The sequence below is a fragment of the Ciconia boyciana genome, chromosome 7 (assembly GCF_034638445.1).
Source record: "Ciconia boyciana chromosome 7, ASM3463844v1, whole genome shotgun sequence".
NCBI classification, from domain to species: Eukaryota; Metazoa; Chordata; class Aves; order Ciconiiformes; family Ciconiidae; genus Ciconia; species Ciconia boyciana.
The window spans coordinates 1,568,181-1,591,103 of record NC_132940.1 but is presented as its reverse complement, the minus strand read 5'-3'; the positions used below and the strand labels follow the sequence as shown (position 1 = coordinate 1,591,103).

Here is a 22,923-nt window from a genome sequence, read left to right as displayed (position 1 = left end):
GGATATCCTGTGACCTGTGTTCTTGCAGCGCATCGGAAGTTCCCTAAAGGCCAGCAAGCAGACAGCGCCTAACCTGTGGTCAGCTCTGTGGTGTGCAGAGGCGCTTACCGTGTGCAACCGCTTCCCTCAGGCCTTGAAAAATTCCCTGTACTGCAAGGCATTTTATTTATGTAACCAGGAAAATAAAAATAATCATGCAAAACTTGATGACTCTCAACTGCTTGTGTTCTAGCACATATAAAACATGATTGACGATTACTTTTGAAAAACTGCAGAATATGTATGTCTGAATAAATTACAGTGGTCATTATTCTTTATCACAACTACAATTTCCTGTAGCTGGTCAATGAGTTCTATGAACGGTTAATATTTGTATTTCCTATTGAAATACATTTGTAGGTTATATTCACCAGTTATACCCAGTATTTGTGCCTTGTAGCCATCCTTTTAGCACGTATGGCTCTTCCATGCTTCTCCCATTTCAGTGCCTCCGATGGACTGGTTCCATTGAAGCTCACAAGCTCTGTGTTGCAGCTTGCTTCCTGTCCTTGGATTATGAAACAAATCTTGCCCGTATTTGCCATACTTCGCAATGGAGTATCATCTTTCCGCCAGCCTTTAACCGTTCTCTAATAACTGAATACAAAGATCACATTATGGCCTGCAGTTTCTTTGTTTTGTTCCTTTTAAAGCTATGTCTCTTAGACAGAAGTCTCACACCAGCCTCCTCTTTGGCACCCGTTCCCCAGAGTGCAGTGTGTATCAGATGGGGTTCATTTGCTTGTGACGTTCTCTCTAGCCCAGCTGGCAAACAGCCGCTGCAGCCAAACACGTTATTAATAGTGTGGTAAAGTAACTATCTTGGTGAGGCGGTCAGCAGAGATCTTCCAGATCTTATAAACTATACTTCTACAGTTAAAACTACCGGAGATCACCTATGAAGAAATCAACCGTAACTATATACAGATATTGCATGGGTGACAACAGGGGTTGCCCCTCTGCACTTTCATTTTCTGAGGTGCTCCTTGCCATCTCTGACTCCTTCCATCCTTCTTCCTCAATTAATACGTAGATCGTTATTGAGCCGTGACGTTTTTCATCTCAAATTCATCCTTGTCTTTTTCTAGCGCATCCCCATTTTATTTTTCTGGCTTTCCCTTTAGAAATAATCCCGGGGTTTGTATGTGTTCATGCTGTCTTTAGGCCATATTTCAGGAGAAATAGGAATCAAAAGGACTACTAAATAAGAAACCTGTGTTGAGAGTAAAATTCTTTTACTCTTGTTTTTTGGGTTAGCTGCTTCGGTTAACTTTTAGCCATCAGATATTCATTAACACCCTTTGAACTTGGTTCATTCCTGTTAATTATTCAGCATCTTAAGTTAGGGTTTCTTCCTGCTCTTTGGCAAAGTAAATGGGAAAACAGGGCCAAAACTGCCTTTTCAGTCTTCAGGCTAAAACTAGGTCTCTCTTTAATTTATGTTCATTCATTCCATGCAAAACTCATACATAAGAGTATAAAGCATGTGCTGAATTCTTTAGAGATTTGAATAATATATTGTATATCCTGATGAAACAGGGGTTGGTTTTAGTCAACTTTTAGTAGTGGAAACTTAGAGCCTGCTTCTCCTCTGTCTTCAGGATGGTGGAGACCCAGATCCCAAGTACTAGTCATTTTATATTAATTTAGTAGTATGTTCAAGCTGGTCAGTGCTGCAGTGTTTACAAATCAGTTGTTTACTTTCCACTGTATTATTACACTGTGAACAAAACTGAAGTTGTCATTATTTACCAAATACCGAGTCTTTTAAGCAAAAAGAGTGAGGTGACCTTTGTGGCAGGGAGTGCTACGGTCGGTCCTGCTCAGTTCAGTGGGTTTGCTTTGAGCTAACGGCAGTGGGTCCTGGGCTCATAGCTGTTAGACCCGTGTATTTGTCCTGGAACATGGCGCGATTTTTATTGTCATTATGTCACCTGTGTTAACGATATCTTGTGTTTCTTTGTCCAAATGCAGACATTTGTAGCAAAATCATGGATTAAATTGATTAAAAAATCATTTACTAGGTGTGAATTTGGCTCCAAGGTTTAGTGACTGTTAGGGTGTATTTGCCCTGTGGCTCTAACGTGCCGAAGCTCATACTTCCCTCAGGGAATGTTAATTCTCAAATTCACTCACAGAATCGCTGTATGTTTGCCGTCACTTGTATTTTGAGTGGTTTTAACTAGGTATACTTTGAAACTAGGTATACTTTGAAATTTTGCAAACATGAACTTCATCTGTTCAGGTTGTCCATTGACATCGGCATTTTAAGATAGATATGAGGTTAAGAAACACACATTACTGTCTGGAAAAGGGACAATAGTTTAATGGAGTCCATTTAATCCTGAAGGTGGGCACATATTTTCTTGCATCTTCTGGGTAGCATTCCTCCAGATTTTTCTGAGATAAACAGCATGAAGTAGAAAATACCAAATGTTAAGTTAAATTTTCAGTTTTCTATATCAAAGGATCCTTCAAGTAGTGGTGGTCCTTAAGCACAATGGGACATTTCATGGTCATGCAGTGAATGTATACATGAGGGATTATTTGGCTCTGACTTTCAGGAAAGCAGTCGTAAGATACTGTATAGAAGTACCACACGTGTCCTTTCCTTGTAGTCACACCACGGACCCCGTCCCAGCCCGTTTTCCTGCTGTTACAGGGCAGGAAGTCGCAGCTGCGGACTCGGCCAGTCGGTCCTGTTCAGGCAGTTCTGACAGAGCAGCTGCTGCTCCAGACTGCAGCATGGTCCCCAAGTGTGGTGAGCAAGCACCCGCAGGCAGGGCTCTACGAGGAGTATCTGATTGTGTGCCACGGGGCGTATCGTAAGAAAATCTGTGCGCCAGGTAAGGCGGACTTCCATGTAATTTAGTCCAGAAAGTGGAAACGTGCATTAACATTTTTAACCGCGCAAAGCCAGTTATCAGTAAGAAGGTAGAGGAATCCAGAAAGCGGATGCAAAATAAAAAGAGAAAAAAAGGAGTTTAAGAAAAAAAAAAAGGCATAAAAAGTGTATTCATGAAGTCTTGATGTTGCCAGGAGCTTTGCACTGGCTAATGACATTTACTCTGCATTCTGTTAGTTTATGTAATCAGTGGCGCAGAAGTGGGTCTGAACTGAAATTTAGAACGCCCTTCCCCAACGATTTGAAAGCTGTGCTGGGGACAAAATTTGTGTGTGAACGAAGGTCAAAACTGTGAAGGTTTCACCTTTCTCTACGATCAGTGGAGCAAACCTTTCCAGTTGTAGGGTTATTCATAACTGGGTCCTGAACTAAGGGATTAATTTGAGAGATCTGATCCGTTTCCACCATAAACAAAACCGATGGGAATTTAGGACCCTATGTGGAAGGCAGTGTTTGAAGTGAGTAGTGTGTTTTTAAAATCCTTACCTTTTGCACGCAAACATTTTTCCTGAAATGAATCATCCATGTGCTTTGATTATGACTGAATCATGAAAGAGCTTGATTTCCAGTTTCTGTATGTAGGACTTTTGTCTTTGTGGTGCTTTGTATTTTAGGCCCTTGATACCGAATTAGGTATCTCACAAGTCTTCAGTGCCATAGATGCATTGGTTGTGTTTAGACACCTTCTGCACCAGCAGTTCCATCCTTTGGGCATTGAAATTGATTTTTCTCATCTTAGCATTTGAAGATGGAGAGTGCCCTTGCCCATCGCCTGAGAGTGTACAGTGGCTCGAACAGCAGAGGATGTGGAGTCAGCAGATTTTCGGGCACCAGAAATGGCAGCATCAGGAGCATCAGCACGAGTAGACTGTGTTGAGGTAGTTCTCCCACACTATATTATGAAACCAAACAATTCTGGTATACAAAGGCTGATGGAGGCTGCCTCTTAGTCCAGAATGTTTCATCCAGAGGAATATGTTGGCTGGTTTTCCCATGTGCTTAGCCCAAGTAACGTTGTATACAGCCCTGCGTTGTGCACAGCAGTATTTTTGGTAGCCATGCAGCCAAGGCAACAGCATGCCTTGTGGATTGTCTGCTCCTAACTTCTCTTTGCGCTAATGAGGAGACCATCTAAAAGTAACAAAGCAGCACAGTCCCCTGACTGACTGAGCTGCTGGAGGTCCTTAGTCTTCAGAGACGTAATTGCTTTAGGCATCATCCCATGGTCTCTGCTGTGTTCTCTGATCTGTGGATTGACTTGTGGATTGTAAAATCCTTAAGTTCTTCAGTATAATTACAAATTGAAATGGGTATTATTTCTTATAGTTAAGTTAAAATAGACATTATTGTTGATATTATATACATTATTTTAGATACTTTCTCTGTTACATATTTCAGTCCATGTGTAACAATATTTTGTATCCTCAAAATCAATTTTTAAACATACTCTGTTATTTTGAAGCCTGGATAATATATAGATTCAATACTTTATGACAGATTAATTTATACTTGTGGTCCTTTGCTTTACACCGTACATGTTTTATATTCTGGAAATGATATAAATTATCTTGAGATTCACTGAAAACTAAGACTGAGTTTTCTTTGTAATCCATTAAGTGATGTATAATTAAATAGCTCTTTGTGATTGTGTCATGTAATGCTTTAGCTCTGGTTAAGATTTAACTACTCTGCAACAGGTAAACTATTAACATTAAGTATTAATTTTATAGTGTAAATTCCAAACTGATTCATTAATGAATTTAAAGTTGCATTGCAAGGTTTAAAATACTGAAACTGGAAGAGACTCGGGAATGTGACATTTTAACAACTTTGAAATAAAGGTTACTGTGGACAACAAAAGTGTGAGAAAATATTATTTGAAATGAATACAGCAGATAATCCAGTAATGGCAACATATATGCCCTTCCTTGCTTTTTATTTCTTCAGAAAATAATGGTATCCGTTTATCACAGTCGTATGAAAATATAATTCTGTATGCTGTCACACAAGGAAATAGAGTGTGTAACCATTATAACTTTCTCTGTTCTATCTTGGTAGAAGTGTGACCATCGAAAAGCAGGCGTTAATTCTGTAGCAGTTTTATGTTGCATCTGTCATTGTATTTATCATTGTGTAAATGTGGTTGGGTGTCTGACACAATTGCTTTTCACTCATGGATTTTTACCCATTAGAGATACTTTTGTTATTTATGAATACAGTTCTTCATATGTGGGGATAATTCAGATGTGATTAGAAGTTTCTAATTGGAGGTTTGAATAAACCTTCACGTAATCACCATCTCCTATCCGTCAGAAAGCTGACCAGGATTTTGATGAGAATACCGTGATTTCATTAAAGTATTTTATGGCAGTTGACTCATTTCTTTTGCCAGAAACTGTAAATGCAAGGCATTTTCCTGGTTATTTGAAGCGTTTACAGTGTGTAGATAAGTATCTTCTAAATAAGGCAGCAAAAACAAACATGCAAGAACATGAGAAAGTTATGTCAGGCAACGTATGTGATTACCATGAATTATAATTAATGCCACTGAATTGTATAATGTGAGTTATAATTTATGGAGTGTGAATGTTCTAAGACTATTGCGAGTGATGTTAGTTTTTCACCAAGTATTCAGTAATCTCTCTAAGCTACTCTCTATGCTGGTTTTCACGCATTTGTAGTTTTTTGAGAACCATGTTCTGTTATTGTGTTTAAAAATAACAAAAAAAAAAAGATTCACCTTATTCTGAACCTACTGTGAGGTCCATTTCCATAGCCGCCCATCAGATCTTCTCCATGTAGCTCCTGCAGTTACTTACTAATGGAAGAATAGATCCAAATGCGATATGGATAAAGATTTATGTGAAATTTTTGGCTGCAAGTTTTATTAGCACATTAATTATATTACATTACATCATTTAAGCAATGACTATTTAACTGAGCATTACTCATAATTGCACCTTTCCTGTTCTACCTTTATGAAATGACCCCACATAAAAAATATAATGAATCTTTTCATAAGAAAAATATAAGTAATTACATGAAAGAGATAAAAATATCACAAGCTAATGAAAAATCCATATTCCATTGGGTACATTTGGCAGTGTGCTTTATCTTTTGATACAGTACCAGCTGACTGAAATTAATCTGCCCCCATATAAATGTTACAGTTTCTGAAACTATGTATCTGACTGCAGAAGTTACACAAAGTAATGTTTAAATGTTGCCTTTTATGACGAATCTACAGTAATACAAGCCAAACCTTTTAAAGTAAAAGTTCTGTTCAAAGGTAGAATCCAGTATGAAATACACAAGTTTTTACCAACTTGATTGTAACTTAGGTTACCATTCATTTCATCTTTGAAGAGTTTCAGAGTTTCACATTTCAAGATACGTAAGTCTGTATATGTATGAACAGTATTTGTATATGTGAGTAACAAAGGAATACTGCTCTTCGGTTTCCAGTTCCCGTTAGCAGGTATTTGCAGGCTTGTGGCTGGGGTTTTCTGAGCACTTTAACATGGGCATGGGGAATCGTAATCACTAGAAGCTTTTATCGACTTTAATGCAGAATTATAAAGTCACAAGTAATACTGCCTGTGAGAGAAAACTTTGTACAATCTACGGAAGATGTATGTCACGTTTCCTGTTTTTTCAGTTGTGAAAGCATTGTACTACATAGTGCTTGTGTGTATACAGTTAATATTATAACTGAAAAACTTGTAACATCTGCAAGTGTAAAGGACTGTACACTTGCAGTGCTGACATGTGTTTCCTGTGGTGTAAAACCCTGGTGTGGTACTAAGGAGGGAAACCTGCCGTCAGGATTTGTTAAAGGAACTCTGGTAATATGTAAGTGCTTTTCACGACTTTATCATTCCGGCTGAGAGGGTGTGCACTGCCTGACTGTCTAACGAGTGCCTAGTCTTCAGAGGGGTCCATGTGATTCGTTTTAAGAAAAAATAGTTTGATTTCCAAAACAGCAACTGGTAAATTGTGGATAAGTAAGCGCAGTCTTACTCCGTGTATTTTTAAAAGTTTGCCTGTGATCACAATTGATAGATTTTAAATGCTTTTAACAGTCAGTCCACATATGCTGTGATCTGTGCTTTTGTCAGTTTAAGCTATACTTGAGATAACCGGTTTTTCCCACAGCACCAATTCAGAGATAAACTTGGGAGATTTATCCCACTGACTTCAGTAAATGAAGAATTTAATCATGTAATTTTTAGCAATTTCTCACTTTCCCTCTTATTTCACTGTTTCACTCACCTGAGCCCGAGCAGTAAAAATGCCTTTTGTGCTGTTATGTAGTGATCAGCCACAGACATAAATCCAGATTATTCCTCATTTAAAGCCCTTTACTGCATAAAGCATGGTTGATAGTAACTTTTGGTTCACTTCCTTATTGTATGTTCTTATTTGACTCTCTTTTGTAATGCTGTGAAGAAGGATAAGCTGCTTTGGTTGATTTTGCAGTCATTTGCACACGGTCTTTTGCAGCAGAGGCTGTGTGAAGCCTTTCTTGCCCTCAGAGGAGCTGCTGCCCAAAAAGGGGCTCTCAGGGAGACACCCACCAGCGAAGTCTGAGACACGGCTCCCATGCGCACACGGTGTCGTGGATCGCACCATCTCCCTGCCGTGCTCCTGTGCCATGAACTGCACAGGGAGAGGAATACTTGCCTAGATGTGCTTTGCAGCAGATCAAAGGATTGAATCTCAGATTGGTCATTAAATAAAAATCTGTATTCTGTTGTTTACCTGCTTACAATGATAGAGTTTTCATAAGCTACTGGCAGACAGCAAGCGTCACTAAATACCACCGCTTATCGGCGTGACAGTTTGTTTGCTTATTCCTGAAAAGGAAGCCATGTTTCAGGTCACCTTACTACAACCCAAAGAGGGGGGGACCCCATCAGCTCAGTGCATTCTGTTAAACCAACACAAGTACTCAAAGCAAGCCTCATCTAAGCTTAACTCATTTAGCACGCAAGCTTTGTGCTGATCCTTGACACAAAAGTGCTTTTGCACTGTGACTGTAGTTAGGCACAGTTTTAGGGAGGTAGCAACCATACTTTGTACTTCGGCTGTGAAAAGCCAAAATGCTTTCCAGTTGTTTATAAAGAAGTTGATAAAAAATTTATAAATCTGTATCAAAAATATCACAATTTATATTACTTTCAGATGCTTGTAAGTATAACATTAGGTCATTTTCCTTGAGCAACTATGCAAAATTATACTAAGATTATTAAAGTAATTGTTGCTAGCTTTTTAGTTCAAGAACTTTAGCTCATGTCTGAAAGGTGGAGTGTATTGTTCTCATTTGCATCAGTATTGGCCTAATTCTTTTTGCAATAACAGTATCATTTGAGCTTTATTGTTATCTAAACAAAATTTGACCGACATTTTGCAAGTAAAAAATTCATCTTGGCTATCTCCTAATCTGTTACAGGTCAATGCACAAACTGACTCAACTGGAGAGACTTGATCTGGGCAATAATGAATTCTCTGAACTGGTAAGACATGCACCATTTTTTAATAAAAAGCCTGTGTGTTTTGGATGCTCTGTCTATGGGGCATTAAACTTTTACTTAAAAGGCATTATTGTATTGTGGTCGCATACGATGGTCACATTTCCATGTGGAATAGAAGATTTATCATCGTTCATGAGGTGAATGTTGATAAAACTACATGCTTCATCTACATCAGGCTTCTGCGGTTCAGATCAAGGTCACAGATGACTCTCACTCTGAGCTGCTTGCTACTGCTGCAGTACTTCAATGTGGGATGAATTGGTGATCTCAGGATAAATACTTGTGTCAATTATGTATTCATTTCTTAATATCTATCATTATATTCTGAAAATATTCGAAATTGCTATTAGCAGATGTAAATTTTCTACTCCAAAAGCATTTTCTGTCCCCAAGATGAGAATTAGGTTCCCTGAGATTTAATAGCTTTCGGGAATTTTCTCTAGCCTCAGTATAGAAAATAATCAAGTTGCTGTTCCCTTTAGGTATGTTTCTGCTACATCTATAGGAATTGACATTTCTCAGAAACAGTATGAGGGTGTTTAAACTGTGTTTAAAAATGGGCCTACTTTTAAGGAGAGCTCACTGACTTCATCCTGCAGGAACCGTAAATATGTTAAGAGAAGCAAAACTTAGAAAAACTGCTGCCTCATCCTTTTTGAGACCTATCACTGCTAGGGCTACTCGGGCGGGCCTCTGCTTTTGTAGGACAACAAATTGATACTGTGGCACTCACTGTTGCACTGATGGCGAAATAAATGTCTGCGTGTGCCTTATCCACCAGCAGCCGGTCCCGTGACTGTTAAACCCTGAGAGCGGAACCGTCTTTCCTCCAGAGTCATAGAAGAACCATCTGTAAAAATAGTGCTGCTGAATCAGGGCTTACAATTTTATGAGGATGATGTTTCCTGTAGCTTTAATTAAAATTAAGATAATTTCACTTTAAACACATTTTGAATTGTCATCTAGTAGTAGAAAGATGTAGCAAAGAGTCTACAGCTGGTTTGTAGATGGTGCACTATCTTCTACCATTATGGTTATAACCCTGATAATGTTTACTAATTTATACTGCTACGTAGGAGAAAACAGATGGTTTTAACTCAGATTTTTAATTAAAACTAGAAATCTTTTCATAGATAAACAGAATAAAATTTTCAGAAGGGGTATTTGGAATTTTGATCAAAAGAAATATATATATATGCTTCCTGAATTCAGAGTGTGTCTTTTTTTGGGGTGGGTTGGTTTTCTAGTCTTTGTTTTTAAATGACTTCAACATCATTCTGCGTTTTTGCATTGTAGCATCCTGTCCCCTAAGAACGATACATCAGGAGTTTGGTGGCCCCAAACTGCTATTAGGACCAGACTCCCCAAGGTGACCCATTTTTCAGGAAGCTGGTCCAAAAATGTATGAACTAGAATCAAATGCCAGAAGTAAAACGGGCCAAGAGGCAAGGGAACGGCATGCATCTGCAGAAATGTCATAGGAAAAGTGGTACTAGTTTAAATCAAGAACACCTGGAAAAAAGGACAGAAAGGTCCTGTTTTCATGGATTCTGAAAATCTGATTTGGGTTTCAATAGAAACTTCCTTCTTATTGGAGAAAAATACTACCTAGAACTGTGGTGGTGTGGAAGAGCTTAATTTCTTCGACAGTCCGTCCCTGGACTATTGAAGTCCCTCCCTTTGCACTGTAAGACTTTGCTCCTCGTACAGACACACTGGAGCAATAGGCATGGTGTTAAGAATAAAGGTAGTTGCAAAAATGAAGTAATTCTGTTCGTTCATTTTCTGGAAACAAGGTTATACAAATCATGAGATAGGCGTGCGTTCCTAAAATAGAAATTGCCATTTCCTAAACAGCAGCCGTATTCAAGTGACTGAATGTAATCACGGAAAGGAATAGGTAACGTGTGCCACAGGTCTCTGGGAAAACTGAGGCATGAAGTCGCAAGGTATGGGTCCAGGGTTTGAAATCTCCCAGTCTTTGAAGTGTCAAAAAATGGCACTGGGCAAAGGATAGACAGCAATTGTAGTGCCTCTGCCTGAAAGGAGGGGGAAGGCTGGTGTGGTTCTTCCCAGAGTTTCAGGAGTCTGCTGTCAGCAGCAAGGCTTTGGAAGAAATTTTGAAAGAAAATAATTAAAGGTAGAGAGAAAAGGAAAGAGGATAAAATGTAATGTACTTTTACCGAAGGTTAATGTCAGTCTTCAGTTCAGACTTGACACTAGGAAGCATTTCTTTACTGAGAGGGTGGTCAGACCCTGGAACAGGCTTCTTCGAGAGGCGGTCGATGCCCCAAGCCTGGCAGTGTTTAAGGGGCATTTGGAGAATGCCCTTAATAATGTCCTTTAACTTTTGGTCAGCCCTGAAGTTGTCAGGCAGTTGGACTGAATTATTGTTGTAGGTCCCTTTCAACCGCAGTAGTCTAGTCTGTCTTCTAGCCTAGCCTAGCCTAGCCTAGCCTAGCCTATCCTAATTGTGGCAATCTACGTGGAAAATGGAAATATTCTCCAAAAATGTGTCAGTAGAAGCATTTCTAACAGAGACAAATAAGTTTTTAATACCACTTATCAAAACATTAGTGAGATCTCATCTGGACTACAATGCTATACCATAATCCATGTTATACCATAATAATAGTACCCATAATCCATGCTCAAGAAATTTCAAATCAAACTGTAATATGTACAACATAAGAGTAGTCTGTTGCCTTTGAGAAGAGTGTCTGTCTAATGAGAGGAATTTAAAAGAAAATTAAAGTTGAGAGGGGAAATTATGATTATCTATAATAACCTCAGTCCGTCAACACTCTGGAGGAATAAAGAAACATTAATCATCACAGGAACAAATAGTGTAAAATGACCATTAATCAATTTGGCCTGGAAATTGGAAGTGGTTTTAACCATTGAAGGACAACAGAATTTCAATAGAATTAGCCAAGGCAAAATAAATGATCTTTAAAATATCGACTAATCATTTTTCAATAGAAACGCATTACGTGACAACGTGGAAAACCGAGGGATTGAGCTCTCCAGATTAGCAGGTTCTTTCTTATCTGATGGTGCATCGGGAGCTTCTCCCACAATGTACCATGTGAGCTGGTCAGCTGGAAAATCATATTTCTTACGGGAGTTACAACATTCCAAAGAACTGAGACCACAGGAGATAATTCGAGCTCTCTCTTAAGGTCCTGTGATGCTAGACAGATACATTTGTTTCTAGCTGTGTTGAAATAATTCCAGTGAAATAGTACTACAGACTTTTAAGATGCTGGAATCTGATTGAGTCAGAAGCAAGTGAAATACTCAATACTGGTTTCTGGCAGACTTTGAAAAAAGCCTCTACAACTTTCTAGAGCTAAGGCAAATTGAAAGTCGTCTTCGGCCTGTGAAAATAGCGTTTTATGAAAAAGAAAAATACTGCTTAGGCTGAAACATGGAAATGTTTGTGACCTGATAATTCTTGATTGTCACAGCTGTAATGGATGAGAAATGATTTGGGGAATTGCCTTTTGCAGGTTCTCTCACTAATATCCTATAATGTTGACAAGAATAGAAGATCTTAGATTAAAGTTTAATATTGTAATTTTAAGGCTTTATTATTGCATACTGCTATTTTAACTACTGAATGTGACAATTGCAGACATGAAATCATACATAAATGCAGTATATCCAGAAAAGAGTTTGGCAATGTGACTCTGTTAAGCTATTTTTAAGACTATAAATCATGCAAAAAGCAGTTTTGCATGTGCTGCAAGATGAGATTTGGCCTTTCTTTTCAGTGCATTGTTTCTGAAGCTCCACAGTTCTCACTCCTCTTATTTGCCTTCTTCATAAATTGCATACTGCCAATAGACTGTTTAGAACAAGGACTTCTAAGTAGTTCTTTGTATTCATTTCTTTTCCAAAGGGTTCTTAAATTGTACAAGTTTTGAAAAAGAACAACAGTGGTTAAATTAAATGAAATGAGCATACTGTTCATGTCATTAATCCTCTGAAAGTCTGATGTGGGTTATAAAAAGAAAAAAAAAGGAAGGTGAAGAGGGAATCTTTTTTTTTTTTAAGAAAATACTGATTTATATTTAACTAAAAAAAAATACTGATTTATTTAACTGTCCGTAACACTATATTCTTTTCCTCAGCCTGAGGTTCTCGAACAAATACAGAATCTAAAGGAATTGTGGATGGACAATAATTCTTTGCAAATACTACCTGGGGTATGAACATTTATTTTATGTAATTAAATTTTTGTGCGATATAGTGAAGTATTTACCTTGCAGTAGCTAAATGCATGTGCGTTTTCTTGAATGGGTACATATTCCTAGTTCATACAGTCATTAATTATTATCAAGAAATAAAAGTCTCAGCACAGCCATTCATATGAAAACCTTTTAAATGTTGTGTTATTACATGATAGTGTCTAACTGGGGCTGCCCCTGTTTTATTTAAGCCTTGCGTAGTTTTCATTGTGAGGGGAAGTTGTTTCCTATTGTCTTCTCGGTCACCATGCACTAACTAGCAGTTTTATGAAAACCCGCAAGTTTTAAAAAGGAAGAGGAAATACTAAGTAATCTTAATAAACTTAAAAGCAACAGATGGTATGTACAGATTCAGCTATACTAAAAGCAGTTCTGAGGCAGTGGAATGAAAGTGTATTTCTCTAGAAAGCACTCCATTTAGAAATGGAACAAAAAATATTTTACAATCTAAACATTAGGGTCACGGTTATATATTAGTGCTGTTTCTGAGTTGTTGCTGCCCCACAGTAGAACTTTGATTTTCACTTGTTATTGCCATAAACCATTTGAGATTATCACTCTAAAATACCTGCACTGATTACGACTGGAGAAAGGGGTCCTCGTCATTAGCATTTTGTCACACAGGTACCAGCTCATATGTTTCACACAATAATGCTCTGCAGTGCTGCAGGGAAAATGTAGGACTAGATGTGGCACAAACATGTCCAGGTGTTGGGAGAAGAGGAAGAGGTACTTCCTCTTTCAGCTTTGAACATTTGTTAATCAAAATTCATTTTTTTGCATTGAGCAACAACTGGTTTTTGACTTAAATAGATTACACTCATTTTTTATTTTGTGTTAAGCAGGATGTTTGCACAGAAAATGATGATTTCCAGTCACTGTCCAAATATCCGCTTTTTGAATGCTTTGTTAGTGAAAAGAAAAGCTGATGTTGAAACCACTTCTTGATACTGAGACCAGCCGGAGAACAGAAATATTGCCGCATTGTTGCTGCAGTGTAGCTGAGTGGAAGAAATACCAGATATCCAAGAGAGTGTGGGCACAAACATTTTAACCATTGTTCTGTCTCTTTTCTGTTCACAATGAAATTGGTTAATGTATCCAATGCTAAAATGTGTTCCAAACACAGTCCTGCTCATAATCCCTGGAGAAGGTGTTTAGAGCTGAAGATGTTCAGTGGATCGTGGAACTGAATCCCAAGGAGCGTAATTATTTTCAGTGAATAATTCATGTTTCCTAAATCTGATTCTGGTAGGCCCTAGATGATGTTTTATGAAAGCCTTCTCCAAAACAAGAGGTTTAAAACAGTTTAATATTAGCTTTAAATTTTGACTTTTAAAAATAGAAAGGAAATACCAACAGGTAATTGATTTTAAGATTTAGAGATTTGCCAGGTTTCCAGCGTTAATAATTCAGTTTTTACAAAAGTAGTCTGTGCTAGAAACAAAGACTGTATTCAACTATTAATATGGGTAGAATAGCGAAGGTTGGGGTGAAAGGGAGATTTTCCCTTTATACAACAACCCGGATATGATTAAAGACAACATGAAACTGCCTCTTTAGAAGCAGAGAGCAGGTCTCAGCAAGGTAAGAGATGAGAAGCAAGCTACATTCATACTGTTTCGAAAGTACCTGTAGATGAAGCTGTCTAAAACTATTTTCCTTTTTCATGTGTACAGTAAATAACCACTAAAAGTATATGTCAATTACTAAAAAACCCACTCCCATGAACTTTTATAGGATCCATACACTTCACAAGCGATTCCCATGGCTTTCCCAAAATCCATAAAGGAAGTTCCCGCATAGGCCGTGGATGTTTACTGATCTGGTTTGAAACAGTGCTCCTGTGGATGCAGGGCACTGCAGCCGCACGGCAGCTCTCGGCGACAGCGGTGTGCTGCCTCGGCTCCCGCCCGCTGGTGACCCTCCAGTCTGTGTCGTAGCTCTGCCCCTGGGCCACGGATCCAGCTCCTTTGCTCTAGGCCCAGCCGTCATGCTTCTTTGCTGTTCCACTTGTAGGTTTTAGTTTAAGGGAACTAACAACTTCTTTTTTGTTGATTTTCTTGGTGAAATTTCACGTCTAGAATGAAGTGACCATCTTGTGGTAACGGATCAAGAAGCAGGTTGCTTCTGCAGGCTTCAAACTCTTACATGCTACACAGATTTTCAAAGAAATTAGGGAAGAATTCCTGTCATGTTGCTCATTGATGTTATAGCTGTGGTTAAGCACTGTATTCACAAAAGTGTACTATTGGGGTTAACCGCTCATAACTGAACTATGAATATCTGAAGTCTAATTTTAGATTTTATAAAATTCAGAGAATCAGTTTGACACAGAAAAGCTTTACCTGCGTGTCTAGCCTCTGACCTTAAGGACTGCCGTTATGAGTAGATGTGAACTGTGAGTAAATGTCCCTTGGATCTGTGTCCGAATGAGGGAATAATACAGCCGTACGGCTGAGAGCTCAAACTTCCAGCAGATTTAATTATTCTGGAACACATTAATTAGTTTGGTATGTGTCATTTAGCTTGGTACAGTTCCTTTTGCAGTTATCTGAACAGGAAGGCTGTTAGACCGCCACTGATAGTGCTTCAGTGAAATAAATCTTGTAAAAAGGATGCTGAGATAACAATTACTATTGTTTGTCTTTAATTAAACTTAGAAACTGGCATGCAGTGCGTATCTGTTCAAGTAACCCTTTGTAACATGCTATTAAGTCTATAGGGAAGTTAAAACAGCTCGTGTACCTGGATGTGTCAAAAAACAGGATAGAAACTGTTGATTTGGACATATCAGGATGTGAAGGACTGGAAGATCTCCTGTTGTCATCCAATATGTTGCAGCAACTGCCAGACTCCATAGGTGAGAAAAGCTTAGGATTTCTTGTAATCTTTTAAGTTGAGGATTTCATGTATATCTTTTTTTGGTAATGAGGAGACTTTATAATAGCTGGAACAAGAACTGCCATTAAATTCCAAAGGGGTTTGTAACATCTGTGTCTGCATAGTCCGTGAAGACCATTTTGTAAAGTCAGGAAAAAAATCCACAGTTAGAAGGTATTGATTATTCTGATTTGCTATTTTAAAGAAAATAAGCAAAGAAAGATGTAACTGATGTGATCTAAATTTGAAAGTAGGTATAATAGTGATGACATTAACAGTGGGAAACTCTTGAAGAAAGTTGCTACTCTTAGTTACAGTAGTGCAATTCCACATGAGAGCATTAAACAAAGAAATAGTTCAAACTATTCATTTTCTTTTTTGACTATATTGCATGCATAGAATTTCTGAATTACACAGAAAATCTGGAAGCTGAGTGGTTGTAGGTATATCACGCTGTACGTCTGGATATTTCATTTCAGTCTCGATCCCTTATGTTTTCTTTGGAAACTCTTGATGTCTTCCCTCTCTTCTACTGTTGCCGGCTGATGAGCCCACTATATCATCGTCATCTTTTTCACTTTCCTAAGTGTGTCCCTTTGAACATGGAACTGTTAAATTCCCAATTTTAAATCAACTTAGTCAAGATTCCAACATGTATTGCTAATTAATAATACTGTGCTACATGAATGTTACTAGATGTCTTTTACAGCTATTTTCCATTTTGGTCTTCTGCATCTCACCATAAGTTCTAGAATTTTTGCTTTATGTGGTTTTCTGATATGCATATGCAGATTGATTTTTAGAGGGCATTTAGCTCCCGTACAAAAGGACTAAATGTTTACATTTTGAATTATACATTCTTGCAATTAGGTATATTCAGTTCTCATTTCCCAATTCCTATTACTGAATGGTAATAGATTTAACAGCAGCAAAGCAAAAAGAGTAATTTTAATACTGCATTTTCAGATGAGAGCTTGCTGAAACTCATTTTGGTCAAACTTTTTCCTCTTAAAATAAAATTTTGTTGAAATCTAGGTGTTTCTTGGAACACATTGATTTTGAAAAAGTTTTCAACAAACATGTTCTGCAATTGAAATGAGTAGTGTTTCTAGTATCCCTTTTAATTATACTTTTCATTTGCTTCAGCTTTCATATTATGGCACGCTCAGTTTAACATTTTTCTCTGTATTAGTGATCAATTTATATTATTCCCAAGATTAATTACAAATAATAATTTTAAAAATGCTATTTCAGTATATCCAGAATTCTTTCAGGGGACAAACAGATTTGGAAATGTTAATAACTTCCAGAAGGTGGGAATCTGTTTCAAGCTCTGTTTCTAGCACTGTACTGCAAAATTTTTGCCATTTTTTCTCTCTTTACTTTTTTATTGTTTTCTGCTGTTACACACTGGTAAAGCAGAAGTTTCATTCCCTTCTTGGTAAATGTTACCCAGTTATGCATCTGCTTACACTTAGATATATAGTAATTCTTTTAACGATAAGAATTAACCGCATATACAAATGCATCCAGGATTGATTCTGGTTTTCAGTCTGATTCTGGTTTTCTGTCTATGCCTACATATTGTGAAGCTTTATAAATGTAGCATTTACTTTAGATAATTCGCCTAATGTCCTGTTATGACCTGAGCACCTTTTAATCAAGGCAACAGGACATGAATTCGATTGAAACGTTAATAGATAAGTCGAAATACTGCTCTTCCTACACAGATAGGATACTATTCTTTTTTTTTACGGTTTTTTTTCAAGACTCCAGAAATACACTTAAATATTTTACTTGCAGTTCAGCTTAACATTTAATCAGTGCTTCATTTTGATGAAACGTATTTTCAGTGGGACAAGAATGTGTCTGTGTACTGTCCTATATACAGATGTTTTCCAAAATCTAGATCAAAGGTATTCAGTGTTAGAAATCATTATTTGTTTAAGGGTATGGGAGATTACAGAAAGTAAAAAAGATTAATGTGAAATATTTTTCTCTTACTTCTTCCTTACCTGTTTTGTAGGACTGTTGAAAAGGCTTACAACTTTAAAAGTAGATGACAATCAGCTTACAATTCTGCCAAATGCAATTGGAAAGTGAGTATAAGTCTCGTGATTTTCAACGTTAAGTAAAATGTGTTTTCCCTTCTGCTTGTGGAATGTGGGTTTTTTGAAATAAAAAATAAGACAAAGATGTACTGAATTATAAAATAATTTCAAATTGTGTGCCTAACACCCAGCTTATAACATTTAAATTTGAAGCAATGCTATTACTTCTGTGGACTTATACTGGCGTAAGTGATAAGAAGATGAAATGTATCACATTTTCCAAGAAAAAGAACAAAGATATTTTTCTGTATGAATCACTTGCAATTTAGATGATTAGAGCAGCAAAAGTAGAAGAAATAGAAGTATTTGGGGGAATACGTCTGTTTCCATAGCAACAGCCAGTACTTGATGCTGAAAAGAAGATGGCTGTAAAGCTCATACATATGAAGATTGCTTAAAATATTGAAGTAGCATAAATGAAAAGTCATGACAATTTCATAGGTGCATACATCAAAATGTGAAAGTATCGTATAAGTAATCTTATTATGAAAAGCACTAATGACGCCCTTTAGCTATCGTTTTGTCAGATATTACATGATCACTGGTGCAAAATTCTGTCTGTGTGTCTTGAGCTTATTGCTAAATGAAGTCTGCGATTTATTGTAAAATTCAAGGCAGATGCAAGCCTGTCTCCAAGTATGGAAACAGGTGATTCTTTATGTTGTTTCACACTACACATATCCCTTTCTAGCAGAACATATCTTTAACATTGATATTTTTGTAGGATGCCTCTTCCTCTACATATTTTACTTCTGAAATGCTATATAAACTGATAGTTGGAAAAAATTTGAGAGTACGTGGTCCCTGGCTGCCTTCTCCAGCTATAGCTCTAGTGTTTTCATCATCCTCCTTGCACCAGCAGTAGTATTCACGCAGAAGAAACAGAGTTCAGCCTAAGTAAAGATTGTCTGGCTGGTGTGACGGAACACATGCTTACACCCTTTACACCAATTCTGTGCTGCCAGCGTGAACGTTGGGGATGGGGCATCCGTGAGCAGAGTTGCGCTCAGACTCTGTGCCCTCACTCTCAGTGCAAAAGCCATTCTCTCTTCAGGAGGTTGTAGCTCAACAGCTATTTCATTAGAAGTAGTTTTCTTAAGCCAGAGCTGTTCTGAGACTTCCAGAATTAAAGCCTAGAAGGCTTCATTTAGACTTGTCCACAAATATGATAGCATAGTGAGGTCTCTAGAATAGAAATAATCTCTAACCTGCACAGCCAGTGCTTTACTGCACCCATTTTATAGTAATAACTTCAATAATAATTTAGTTGTTGGTATGCCAGTCAGGAAAAAAAAAATCCAAATTTGTGAACTATTACAACTGTAGCAACTGAAAGCTCAGGTTTGGCTTGCCATGCTGTACTTCTTGCAGTATCTTTAGATTTATGTGATATTGATGGAAACTATTAAAAGTTGGTTATACGAACCGCAAAAGGGGAAATCTTATAAACATTGTGTAGCAATAAATTCTGATAGGCAGTGAAAGCTCGGAAGGCTCAAAGCTGTACTGGACACTGCAGAAAGGTTGATATAATGTCCAATGTTATCTTTAACAGTTTTGGGGGTCAATTTTTAAAGCCCGTCACGAAGTTGTTTTCTTATTTATTGAATTGTTCAAATTGAAGGGGAACCCCTCTTTCTTTTTAACCTAGTCTCTGTTCAGTGTTGTTTGTCATGGAGCCTTAATTACATTTTTAAAGATGGATGCTGCTGCTCTAAATGGCGTATAAGCAGAGCAGTAGGCTAATCACCTAATATTATCACATTATTTTTGAGTGATGATTGGTTGTGCTTTTTAAATGAAGTACTTTCTCTCATTTAATGAGGACGATGTCTCCCACATCAAAATGAACTTCCTTTCTCTGACTCATCCATTTGGATAGTTTCCTACTGGGTCTCTTTCTCCTAAATGATAGTCGTAGTACCCGCTGCAGAGTATATTATTGTCACACAAAGATTAGCAATGTGGAGGAGGGAACTCTCCCTCCGGGGACCAATTTCACCATGAGGCACAGAGCACTTCAACGCTGCCTGAGTCGATGTTGCTGATAGTGAACCACCACCCTCATTTTTGGCAGTCTTGTTCAAAGGACAAGCCTGTAGTGGCATTTAGAGTTTGACCCTGCAAGGTGCTGTGCACAGTAGACCCAGCTTAATAAAAAGTTCCTCATAAGATCAGTGGATTCACATTGATTAAGTACCAAATCGGACCCAAAGACTGGGGATTGTGTCTGTAGGACCTGAGCGAATGACCATGCTCCCACTTTGTGGGTAGGAAGGTGTCACGAGGGAGGTCGTGACCCATAGGTAGGTGATGGTGCAGTAGCTCAAGGGCCAGTGTTCTGGGTTAGATGAGTGTTTTGTGCATGTGTCTAGTCTCTACCATATCTGACAGTACCGGATGCTGCGCAGGAAAGTGTAAACTTGTATTCCTGGGTCTGCAAAATTCCTTTTGCCTGATGTTGGACAAATAGTGGCTGTAGCTAACTCTTAGGCTTTAGGCTGCTTTGGCAGTTATCTGGGTGCTGTGGCTGCAGGAAATGGGGCTGAGATGGGTTGGAACTACTCTTTTATTCATGGCGGTCTTCATTCTCCATGAATATCTCTCTACTAATCTGTCTAAAAATACTCCTCATCTACCTTAGGACGCGTACTGTGAACGGCCTCATTTCAGTGGGTGCTAAACTGAACAGCAGGTGCATATCTGATTTTTGTCTGCCTTTCTTTAAACCTATCAAGAATGATCTGAATTTAGCCCAAGAAGACAGTAAGGTTAATATTTTACCTAAATTAGCATTGTTGGAATTATAGCTGTTATTGTCAACTTACTTTCATGCACAATCCATGATGAATGAAAAATCTCTTTCTGAAGTACATATTTTTTTAACTGTGGAAGTTATAGACATAAAATATAGTTTCACACTGACTTTGTTGGTTTTATTGTGGCCATCTTCATTTGTCTGCTGCTGATGTCACCAGGAAGGAAAGAAGCTGAGAATGTCTGTGCCAGGCAATACCTTTCAAATAAAATTCTGTTGTCTGATAAAGTCATTCTTCACTGTCAGGGAAACTTCCACAGTTACAGTTCAGAGTATCAGATTTTCTGATTGCCATTGGAAACATAGTAGTTCTCAATTAGCTTATCTATTTTCAAGCTTTTCTGGTTGTGTTATCATCAGTAAAAGGAAGAACGTGTGCATCTTGCAATTTAACAAGCTTTCCAGTTGGACTTCGCTCTGTCAGGCACATATTCTGTATGAAGTAGGTAAACATGATGGAATTTTGCCTTTACTGAAATTGTTTTGTATCTCGTTTGAAATAACTTGTGGTGGATACAAAGCTTGTATTAAAGAAAAGCTATAACCAAACCTGGCAGAGCTTTTGGATATATTCCATGCATCTCTCTAATCAGTGTATGACTCACTTTGGCTTTTCAGTCTACTGAAATACAGCAATTAGAGGAAAGTTCTGAGAATTCCATGTTAGGAATAGCTATTTCTGGTTTCATGTTTCATAAAATTCGAAGGCTGAAAGACTTTTTTTAACTTAAGAAACTGGAATAAAGGTAAGTTAGACATACAGTGAAGGTCCAGTCCTGCAGCTGTGACTCATGATTACCAAGGAGCAAGAGGTAAACTTTTTATCAGACCTACCAAAACATTTGGAAAAAAAAACCAGACAATCTTCTGGGCATCTAGTCCCTTCGTCAGTGGACAGGGAGACGACAAACATTGGGGAAGAAATAATTGCTTGCCATTTGACCTTGCTATTAATTAAAGCACTTGAGAGAAAAAGGTAGTACACGTGGAGCAAAAAAGGGGCAGCAGAAGCAGGGAACGATGGCATTTGTAATGGGTCACAAAACTTTTATTCCATGAGCTGAATGAGCAGTGCAGTACAGCAGTCATTTCAAGAATTTTTATATCCAGCCTATTTTTTTAAGAGATTCGGTAGATGTTTCTTTAGAATATTATATATATATGTGTGTGTATGTATGTATGTGCATAATATATATGTAATGTGTATATATTTTTATATATCTCTCTATGTAACATGTATTACATATATATTCCTCCTTGTGCTGTTTGCATTAGCAAAGGTCAGACTGTTGATTCTTAATCACCAAAGTAAGATTGATGTTTGAGTGTTGCCTGATACCACCTCCTGTCTTCAGGGAAAAGCAAGCGCTCAAAAGAGTGCTGAGGGTTGTGTGACTGGCTAGGACGGGGTCCTGAGGAGCAGAATGCCTCTGAAGGCCGTCCGTACCGCAGCAGTGGTGGGTGGGGAGGGTCAAGAGCCGACCGGCAGCGCGGTGCATTGGGTCAGCTCTCTTGGCGTTTCCTTGGCTTTCATTCTGCATAGGTGCCAGCTGCTGTCAGAGAAGGCGGTGGCTTTTACCATGTGGGCCCCTTTCGTTTAGGACTTGGTACAACTCCAGCTCATTTCACAGCCTCTTCATGGATCATAACATGCAGGAATATGCTGGATGCCAACTCGTGCACTAGGAAGCTGTGCCTTCTCTACGTCCTGCTCTCGGGCACTGCGGGCTATGGCTAACCCGCACTTCAGTCCAACGGGGAGTTTGTCAGCTGTCTCTATTTCATCCTCTTTCCTGAAAACATGATTATGTGGAGGAAAGGTCAGGTCTCTTTCTTTTCACAATTTGACAGAATACAACAATCTAGGAAAAGAGATGCAAGACAGAAATGGAGATTATTGCATTTTTTTTAAACAGAGAACTGGAGTGTGAGAAGATTACTTAATTTGACCTGCTTTGTTTTGTTCCTTGCCATACCGATACCCTTTCAAGATCACTTTTTAGAAAGCTTTCTCAGCCTGTGAAAGATAGGCACTTTTACAAAAGCTGTGTCTGACCACAACAGGCTGAGATTACTTTGCTGAGTTTGGATCCAAGTTCATCTTTTTTCACTGCTGATCTGTGTTAGAAATGATGTCAAGTGCATCAGTTGGAACATACCCTGGAGGCAATTTCTGCTTCCCTTCCCTTTGCTCTCACCAGCAGTATTTCTTTACCTGTTGTCTGTCTTTGTATGTTAAGATGATAAACTTTCTGGTTTGATTCTTCAGCTTAGTATGAATTGCCCTGGTCACTCTCTTTGAAGTACTTGGAATATTTCCTCACTACAAAAAGTAAGAATGATAATGTGGGGAAACTAAGCGGTCTTTCTTAAACTGCCT

At 38.2% G+C, this 22,923-nt stretch overlaps 1 protein-coding gene across 13 annotated transcripts in view; it reads left to right on the top strand.

The window, feature by feature from the left end:
- Nucleotides 1-22,923, top strand: part of LRRC7 (leucine rich repeat containing 7) — a 175,884-nt gene that overhangs the window by 100,464 nt on the left and 52,497 nt on the right. For 12 of the 13 annotated variants that reach the window (XR_012043489.1, XR_012043491.1, XR_012043490.1 and 9 more), the window contains exons 7-10: nt 8,397-8,460; nt 12,615-12,689; nt 15,450-15,594; nt 17,641-17,713. Coding sequence is in view for 10 of the 13 variants with exons in the window: in XM_072868207.1 (XP_072724308.1) it covers nt 8,397-8,460; nt 12,615-12,689; nt 15,450-15,594; nt 17,641-17,713 (357 nt within the window). In the remaining 3 variants the exon portion in view is untranslated. Of the gene's footprint in view, nt 1-3,683; nt 4,757-8,396; nt 8,461-12,614; nt 12,690-15,449; nt 15,595-17,640; nt 17,714-22,923 lie in introns of those variants that run through there. The other variant, XM_072868215.1, reaches the window with a different exon arrangement.